At 42.5% G+C, this 10000-nt stretch overlaps 1 protein-coding gene across 4 annotated transcripts in view; it reads left to right on the forward strand.

Annotated features, from left to right (window-relative positions):
* LOC143140297 (thyroid hormone receptor beta) overlaps positions 1–10000 on the forward strand; it is a 198802-nt gene that overhangs the window by 121420 nt on the left and 67382 nt on the right. For all 4 annotated transcript variants that reach the window (XM_076301077.1, XM_076301080.1, XM_076301078.1 and 1 more), the window contains exon 3: positions 875–943. In XM_076301077.1, the coding sequence (XP_076157192.1) occupies positions 937–943 (7 nt within the window). In that variant the 5' untranslated portion in view covers positions 875–936. The remainder of the gene's footprint in view (positions 1–874; positions 944–10000) is intronic.

Below are 10000 nucleotides of genomic sequence, written 5' to 3' on the forward strand. Positions count from 1 at the left end.
GGGAAGCCTAAGGCCTATACTTCTGTCATTCCACTTTACATTTCAAGTTACTTGCACATTACTTTTAAAACTAGTAGAAAATGTATTTAAAAATCCTCTGTTGAATGAAAGTAACTGTACATTAAATATCCAAACTTTTTCTTGTAACCGTCTTTATGTGGCTCTTCTGAGATTAATACATTTGGTAAAAGTGGCTCTCCAGGCAAAAAAGGTACCCGACCCCTGGGCTAGTGTATTAGTTAACTTCAGAACCAACTGACAGAGGGAACTGGTTTCACGGCTGACCTCTGTTTTGATTGCTTGAAGCTTTATGGTATTCTCTCTCCCTCTCCATCTCTCTCTCCTCTCTCTCCCTCCATCTCTCCCTCTCTCTATCGCTATCCCTCTGCCTCTCTCTCCATCTCTCCCTCTGCCTCTCTCTCCATCTTTCCCTCTTCCTCTCTCTCTCTATCCCTCTTGCACTCTCTCTCCTCTCTCTCCCTCTCCAAATGTCTCTCCCTCTCTCTATCTCTCTCCCTCTCTCTCTCTCTATCCCTCTTCCTCTCTCTCTCTCCCTCTGCCTCTCTCTCCCTCTCTATCCCTCTTGCACTCTCTCTCCTCTCTCTCTCCTCTCTCTCTATCTCTCTCCCTCTCTCTCTATCCCTCTTGCACTCTCTCTCCTCTCTCTCTCCTCTCTCTCCCTCTCCAAATGTCTCTCCCTCTCTCTATCTCTATCCCTCTTTCTCTCTCTCTCCATCTCCCTCTGTCTCTCCCTCCCTCTCTCTGCCTCTCCATCTCTCTCCCTCTTTATCCCTCTCTCTCCTCTCTCTCTCTCTCTCTCCCTCTCTCTGCCTCCCCATCTCTCTCTCTATCCCTCTCTCTCTCTCTCCCTCAGGTTCTAAGGAGCCGTGGAACCACAGAGGAATGATGTCAAGGCCCTGATCCCTACCGTTCAGTATGTCAGGTAATGGTCATTTTCATCTGTGTGTGTGTGTGTGTGTGTGTGTGTGTGTGTATTTTAGTGCAAGTCTTGAAGTCTAAAAAGATTGCTCCAACAACCCCTCCTTCACCTAGGATTTTACTTTTTCTATAAAACCATTCTAAAGTTGGCAGCTGTTGGTGGTAGTCTTTAGAATGTTCATAAAACCAACTGTCATGTCAAACTCTTAAGGACTCATCCACACACACAGGCTGCTGGCCCTCACGGACCCAACTGTAGGTGTTTGTTGGTGCAGTGTGCAAGCTCCTTGAGCCATCTCAGTTGATCTCAGTAGTTACAGGCAGAGAGACGGTCCCAACCTTTAAAAATTGGGGAGACAGTAGCCAGTTTCCAGACACTCGGAAAGACTCCCTCTCTAATTAAGCACAGCCTCCCAGTTAGTGCCCTGCACAGCACTTTAAAAACTTGCATCTGTTTTTGGGAATACTGAGTGACACCTGCCCTTGAACCAAAGGGGTAAATGTTTTAGTCATCTTCAAAGTCTCCAGCATCACTGTCAGATTCAACAGTGGTAAGCCTAGCCTGGGCTTGTGCATCATTGGTTGGTTGTCCGCTATAAGGTTGCTGGTGGCCATGCTCACTCTGGTCCTCATCTATGCTATGGTCTGCAAACAGGACGAACACGAACACCCCAATGGTCAAATGTCCTTTTGAGTTTTGGCCCATTTAGTACTCCGTAGTTCAACAAAACAATACCATAGTTTGTGAGTTCATCGGCAGTAAATATAACAAAACACTTAGTCAGACGTCACTTTTTTTGAGTTCAGTTTGGGAAACGGGGACGATTGTTCTTTCAAAAAGGATGGTCAAAAAATATATATGAGTATTTCGGAGTAACGGGGAAACGTGGGCATTAGTCAGTGTTTGTGAAACGAAAACAGTTCCTCTTGCAACGATCAGTGTAGGTGCGATGTGTGCGTTGGTGTGTGCGTAGCGGGGCTTTGGAAACACTGCTCCAGCGGTAATGTCACCGCCGGGGTTACCTTCGGATATGCAGGCCTCTCGTTATGTGGCTGGTTGTGGATTACAGCCCCAGGAAAAGGTGCGCAGGCCGCTCCGTAGGCAACCAGACTCAGGCAGGAAGACAGCGGTCCTCAGAGGAGTGAACGTCGCAGCTCTGCGGTAAGTTTAAATTTCAGATATTCCGTCAGCGAGGGAATCTTAAAGCCGGTGTTGCACCAAATTCTGTGACCTGTCAAATTTTGTGACTCTAGAGGGCGCTGTTTTATTGGAGTCTATGAATGTACTGAGCTGTACTGACACACTGATGAGGCAATTCTGTTATGTGTATAATTCTTCTAATAAACTTTGTACATTTTTGAAACATGGAACATTGTCTGGGTGTGGGTGTATTACTCCACAGGCCTGCCTGTGTATCTTCCTCTCTATACTATCTCTTTAGAGTAGAGCTAAAGCCTGTGTATCTTCCTCTCTATACTATCTCTATAGAGTAGAGCTAAAGCCTGTGTATCCTACTCTCTATACTATCTCTATAGAGTAGAGCTAAAGCCTGTGTATCCTACTCTCTATACTATCTCTATAGAGTAGAGCTAAAGCCTGTGTATCTTCCTCTCTATACTATCTCTATAGAGTAGAGCTAAAGCCTGTGTATCTTCCTCTCTATACTATCTCTATAGAGTAGAGCTAAAGCCTGTGTATCTTCCTCTCTATACTATCTCTATAGAGTAGAGCTAAAGCCTACCCCACCACTCCAGCGAAGAGGTGGACTTCAGCAGGACAGGTCACATATGTTGATAAGCCTACTGTCAACCCCACTATAACTCTGCAGAAATGGACTGATATTGTACATTGTCATTGACATCAGCAAACACTTTATTTACATTATTGACAAACTCCTTGTCATTGTCTGTTAATATACTTTTTGGCACCTCAAACTGATATACAAACTTAAGGAGGCAGTTAGTGACCTCCACAGCATTTTTTTCTGCAGTTACAGTGACATAATTTGACAGTAGCCTATCAAAATATGTGACCTGTCCTGCTGAAGTCCATCTGTTCACAGGAGTGGTGAGGGGTAGGCTTTAGCTCTACTCTAGAATAATACACCCACACCCAGTCAATGTTCCATGTTTCAAAAATGTACAAAGTTTATTAGAAGAATTATACACATAACACAATTGCCTCATCAGTGTGTCAGTACAGCTCAGTACAGCTCAGTACATTCATAGACTCCAATAAAACAGCGCCCTCTAGAGTCACAAAATTCGACAGGTCACAGAATTTGGTGTAACACCGGCACGGACTTGACAGCGTAGACTCACGAAGAGACGTGTTTTCAGCAGTTACTATGCTTTAGTTGCTTTTCTTTGTCGTAGTTGTGTGTGTTGATTGCACTTTCCTAAGACTCAAAAGAAACGGATTATAGTGTTTGCTGTAGGCTACGTTCTCACTCTCTCTCTTTCCATTGCCTGCGTCCAACTATCTTTTAACTCTGCCATGGCACTGACTTAATTACAATAACCGCCCCCACCTGGACTGACGATGGCAATTGTTAATTGGTAACTCGCAGCTGAGCACAGCAGAGACGGGGCCGTCACAATGTCAAATTTGGCACTGCACTTACTCATGCCTGTAGTGCCCATAGATATATACACTAGATGTCGCCTTCTGCTTCTCAGCATGCGTCAACACCGCCGCCATCTTTGTACAGGGATCTGAAGCGCTAACTAGTTCTCCTGTATTGTCAGCGTTACCTATTTAGCGACGTTTGGCCATCCCCAGCGATAGAAAACCTTTTTAGCGATTAGCGACAAATTTGGGAACTTCTCACAATGATGGCAGATCGGCTTCTTTGTTGTTGAAACGTAAGAAAATCTCCTTTCTCATGGCTTTGTCATTTATGAATTCAGCTACATCTCTTTTGCCCATGGCACTGACCCATGATTTAAAAGTAACGACTGGCGTAGCCTATGTAGGCCTAGTAGCAGAGGTAAATGTTCTACAGATCTACAGCAACTTCTGGTGAGATTACAATTTAGCCTACATGAGTAAACGACACGAGGGGTATGTGGCCTCAACCAGAGCCTGTCTAGAAGAGCCTGCTTACTTTCATTGTATCGAACCTGGTTGCAGTTTACTCATTGTTCCTCTAGGGGCCGCCGCTAGCTAGTGCAGAATGAATGGGAGTCTATGGGGCTAGACGGGTAAAATGTATCTTTATTATCGTCTTAAGCTTAGTTTTCTCTAGACTCAACCATAAATACATGCCTGTCAGTTGGAACAACCCAAAAAACTAGATAATTGCTTGAGATTTTGACGATTTATGGTGATTTTATTTTCGCTAGATCTTTGCCCAGATTGACGCTAATGCATTATAGAGGAGTGGATCACTGAAGCAAGATGGCGTCTCGATTGACGCATTCGTTCCAATGAACAGCAGTAGTCAAGGCGACATCTAGTGTATATGTCTATGTGTAGTGCCATAGATATAGCCCACTGGCAGCTGTCACTGAACAGCCTACCAAATTAGTAGGGGGGCCTATGTGTCTAATTTGGGGGCCTGTGGGATTCGCATGTTAATTTTTGGAGACTATTATATCTTTGTTCTAGGGGTTCTTAAGAGTAAAAAAAAACATGACTCCATTTTTTTTGAAGATTTTGAAGGACCCAAATCAAAGGTCAAATTCAGAAAAGGTCAAATATGGTGTTTTGTCCATAAACCTCACATTGCTGGTATTATAGCATAGGGTTTGGTGCCTACAAGGTGTGCAAAAGTGGGCCACATAAACAATACAACATTATAAAACATTTTTAGGCTGATGATCTCTTTAACAAGAAATTGTGCCTAAAATTCTCCAAATTGTCCGCTAAAAAAATAATACTTCAATATCAATACAATCAATTCATGCCTATTAGTGTGCTTGAGTGTAGGCCTAGCCTGCTCTGTCAGTTCTTGTCTACACCCATTCAGAGCACAAAGTGCAGAGATCTTTGTTAAATCAAGTTTAATAGACTTAATAGACTTTTACATAGTACCAGCTGAAGTCTGTAAGGCCTTCCGTAGCTTATGTAAGTGTGATGAAAAGAAAGGGTAAAGGATCAGATCGACAAACAGACAGGTGTGTGTGTGTGTGTGTGTGTGTAAGAGAGAGAAAGAGAAAGTGAGACACTACCAGCATGGATGGATTATGAACTTTCAGGCCCCTGGGCCCAGATGTATTAAGGGCCACCCACTAATTGTTGCGGGGGACATTTTTAAAAAAATATTTGATTTCCTATATTCTGGTGCATTTTGGGGATGGCCAATACTTTAATTCAATCAGATTCATAGCCTATATGTTGATATGATGTGTTGATATTGAGGCAATGATTCCATGCAATGGCTTGGGCCCCCTGACTCCTTGTCTCCCCTGGGCTTGGGCCCGGTAGGCCCATGCAGTAATCCATCCCTGACTACCAGTGACAGTTGGCTGATGATAGGCAGTGATAGAATTTAGAATATCGAATAACCTGAAGAACATAGTGCTCTGTTCTTCATGGTTGGTGATATTAGTGACCTTCTAGCCTTCTACATTTGAGCAAGCACATCTTCATAGTCCATGGAGGCACAGTCTAGTTAGGTTATATTCTGAGGTGTGTCTTTCTGTTAGTCAGGTGGTGGCACACATATTCTAAAAGAAACAGATTTTGGGCTATGTATCCAGTGGCAGATATGTGTGGACTGGTGAATGAACCATCACTAGAGACATATGCCAAATTTCTTGTTTTTGTCCATGAGAGAGTATAGAGATGGAGATCACAGATCAGCCAACGATTACATTGTTACAGTGCAGTCATCTTACAAGAGAACAAAGCAGTTTGGCACAGGAACTGCTACAAATCCACCTGTAACAGTGAGCATCTGCAGCATGCTAAGATTCGCTACTAGAAATCATGTGAAGCATGCAGGACTCAGTGTCTTCAGAAAAGACGTGGTAGACCATCTTCTGAACCTGCAGCAACACCTGCAACTGCATCAAGTCCATCTAGAGGGACTTTGTACTCTTGTTCAGCAGCAGCTGCTGCCAGCATAGATAAGTGCTTCTTCTGTCAGAAGCAGACAAAAGAGCTTCTTCATGAGGTGTCCTCTTTCAATGCAGGCAACCAACCAAGAACTATAAGTAATATTTTGAAGTCAATGACTTTTAACAGGTAGCCAGTGTAAAGATGCTAGGATGGGGAAAATATGTTCATATTTTTTGTGTGTGTGAGCAGCTGCATTTTGAATAAACGGTTAGCTCTTTAGACAGGTATTATTACAGCCAGCATAATAGCATTGCAATAGCATTGCAATAGTCTATCCTTGAGATGACAAAACATTAATTTCTTGGCATCTGGTAAGGAGAAGGACTTCCTTATCTTTGAAATGTTCCTTAAATGGTAAAATTAAGTTTTGGTGATCTGTTTTATGTGATTACTTAGTGCTAGGTCCTGGTCAATTATAACTCCCAGGTTTTTAACACTTGTGGATGAGGTCAGTGGAAGATCACTATATGTAGCCTGTGATGTGGATAGGATATCCCTCATCTTTTTAAACCTAAAACCATGACTTCTGTTTTATCTGAGTTCACAAGCAGGAAATTATTCGTCATCCATGTCTTTATAGCTCTTATACATGTGTCAAGTTTGGCTAACAGGGTTAATTCATCAGGTTTTATGGAGAGGTATAGTTATGTATCATCTGCTAAACAACAGGGGCCCCAGTACTGAGCCTTGAGGCACTTCATATTTTACCATAATCTGGGTAGATGGTTTATTATGGACCTGTACAAATTAGGAAGGTATGATCTAAACCAAGCGAGTGCTGAGTCTTTGATGCCTATCAAATTTTCAAGCCTAAGTAGTATGTCATGGTCTATGCTGTCAAAGGCAGCGCTGAGGTCCAGGAGGACCAGTATAGATACAAGGCTAGGTTTTTTGAGGGAGAGCTTAATAACAGATGTCTTAAATGACTGTGGTACATGCCCTGACAGAATTATTTATAATCTAGAGCAAAACATTATCCAGGAAGGGGAGACCAGTCTTAAGAAGGTGAGTACAAATAGGGTTTAGTAGACTAGTTGTAGATTTTGATGAGGACATTGTGGAGGTGAGATCTAATATGTTGTGTATATATAAATGAATTAAATGTTGTTTGAGGTCTCATCTGTGATTCAGTGATTTTGCTATCTTTCAGCAATGGAGTATGTGTATTTGGTGAAACTGATTGGTTATTGATCTTATCTCTAATTGTTTGACATACAATCATAATACTGACATACAATCATTCTGTTGAAAATAATAAAATAACTGTTTTGTGAACTTTATTCAACATAGCCAGTGATTTAGGCAATATTTATGGTGTTAATTATAGTGAAATATACAATTTCACAAAAATAGGGTTAAAACAGGTAAAAAAAATGGAGACATAATTTTTCTCCATGTTCAATGGCCTCTAAAGACAGTCCAACCACTCTCCAAAAATTAACATTTTAATCCCACAGAAACCACATAGGCCCCCTGACTAAATGTGCATGGCCCTTTATCAGCAGTAGACATGTGTCTTTCATCAAAGATTATAACTAAAAATGCCATTATCAAGGTGATAAACTATGTTGCCTTAATACTTCGTATGGGGAGCGAACCTGCGAACACACAAGAACGCAATTCCATTTCTATGCTGTCTCGCTGCACATTACACCACCACCGAACGTAAGTGGCGCAGAGTGGCAAGATTCCTAGAACCACACGCATGTGAAGTTAAAACATTTTTAATCGCATAATCTTCATACATTCTTTGGAGCTAGTGAATGTGTAAATCCATGCTTGGTGACACTATCAGAAAAAAAACATTTCTAGGCCTACTTCTATTTTTGAAGTTGTAGGCCTAGGCTACAGGTGACGAAAGCACAGGTTGACGGAACCATCTTTTTGGACTCGTTTTCCGACTGATTGTTTTTTTTGCAACACAGCTTAATTTAGCCTGAAAGTTAACCTGCTACGGAGCAGGTTAGTTCTGTGGCATAAATTCCCATAGTTACCAAGCTGGGATTCACGTTAACCTCATTAATGGAACGGAATTCTCACTAAAATTAACGAGACTTATTGAAATAAGCCAGGTTTGGCCTTTAGCGAGGTTGATGGAATACCCCCCAGGTCTCTTGGCATCAAAGCTGTAAGCAAATAACAGGACATTTTAAGAATGGCTAACTATTTCTCATAAAACACCATCATCAACCAATTATTTTTTATATGAACACAATGTATAAGGTATATATACTTTTTTGATCCCGTGAGGGAAGTTTGGTCTCTGCATTTAACCCAATCGGTGAATTAGTGAAACACAAACAGCACACAGTGAACACACACTAATCCCGGCGCAGTGAGCTGCCTGCTTCAACGGCGGCGCTCGGGGAGCAGTGAGGGGTTAGGTGCCTTGCTCAAGGGCACTTCAGCCGCGGCCCACTGGTCGGGGCTCGAACCGGCAACCCTCCGGTTACAAGTCCAGAGTGCTAACCAGTGGGCCACGGCTGCCCAGTGTGAAAGTTTCAATATAAATAGTGAAGTGCTGATAACTCTTGATCTTTGGAAGCCTTCTGAAGTAGGGACTCAGATAAACACTCTGCCATCTGCCGTTCCAACAAGCTGTGGGATATTGAGGTGACTCTCAGGAGAGCTGTTTTCCACTAGGCCTACCTGATGACAGCAAGAGCCGCAATGTAAAAAAAAGAACAGAAGAAGAAAAAATATCTTAAGCTAAACGTTTCATTGAAGCAGAACAGAGAGCAGCACTGAAGTCATTAATGTTCAAGTAGACTAGTTGCTAAACCATTAGCGTCACATTCAATTCAGGCAATGCTAACAGGCCCCTTTGCATCTTACTCTGGATGTATTCATACAAACTATCATCCAGTAGGCTAGGTGCTAAATCATTAGCATCAGTCCATTCAAGCAATTCAAGCATTATTCAAATTAATAGCAGATGCTCACATTACTAGCCAAAAACCTCCCATTACAGCTTAGTTTGGATGTGCATCATTTTAAACGACAGTACTGAGCTAGCTAATAACAACAATAACTAGCTAATAACAATGTAGCATTAGCTAGCTAGCAAGCAATGTAGCAGGGATTGCAATGTAACAGGGACTAATTACGCTATGAGAAACTGAAAAGTAGCCTGCAGACTTCATTGCCTCAGATGAAATACTAGGTCTGGGGGGACTTTCTTTTCATCCGTAGAACCACGAATAAAGGTGTTAGCCTTACACACTGCATGAAAGCATGAAACACAGTCTCTCTCACAAAACAAAATGGGCACTCTTGACCCACAACAGGATTCAACACTGAAACAAAGGCATTGACTGCAATTGCTCCATGCAGAATCCTCCATTGTAAATCTCCACATTTTTTGGCTAAGGGTGACTTGTATAGTGCTCTCCACTGGGGTCGGACATCATCCCCCATTTGTAAAACAGTAGACCAGGGTGTTTCCACCCTCTTGTCCAAAGACTTTTTGTTAAAAGACTTCACACACAGTTTATATAAACACTTGCCAGTAGCTGGCTTCTGACCCAAAAGAGACAATTGATCAAAATGCAAGTAAGAACCAGTACAACCTGTCAAACACAGGTCTCCATGATTTTATGTCATTCAAATCTCCTTTTTTGGGGAGCAAAGTGAGTATTGCCCTCCGGCAGCTCAGTGGCAACCGCCTCCTGGCAAGACTGTCGCTGAGAACAGTCAGCACATCCTCACCCACTTCTGACCGAAAGGACTTATAAAAGTCCACCGGTAGACCATCCAACCCCGGTGCCTTTCCACACTCCATACTCTGGAGGGCTCTCTGCAGCTCCTCTAGGGTCAAAACCCTTCCAAGGACTGCATTCGCCTCTTCGGCCACCTGGGGTAGGTTCTCAAAGAAGGACTGGTCATCCACCTGAATATCCGAGCTCTCACAACAGAACTCCATCCTCAGAAAGCAGTGAGTGAATGAACCTCCTCTGTCCATTCTTTTTTTCCAAATTAAAAAAGAATTTAGAAGGA

This window comes from Alosa pseudoharengus, unplaced genomic scaffold, assembly GCF_046254945.1.
Source record: "Alosa pseudoharengus isolate Yale_2024_CS ecotype anadromous, Long Island Sound unplaced genomic scaffold, YU_APseudo_1.1 YU_APseudo_1.1_scf_23, whole genome shotgun sequence".
NCBI classification, from domain to species: Eukaryota; Metazoa; Chordata; class Actinopteri; order Clupeiformes; family Clupeidae; genus Alosa; species Alosa pseudoharengus.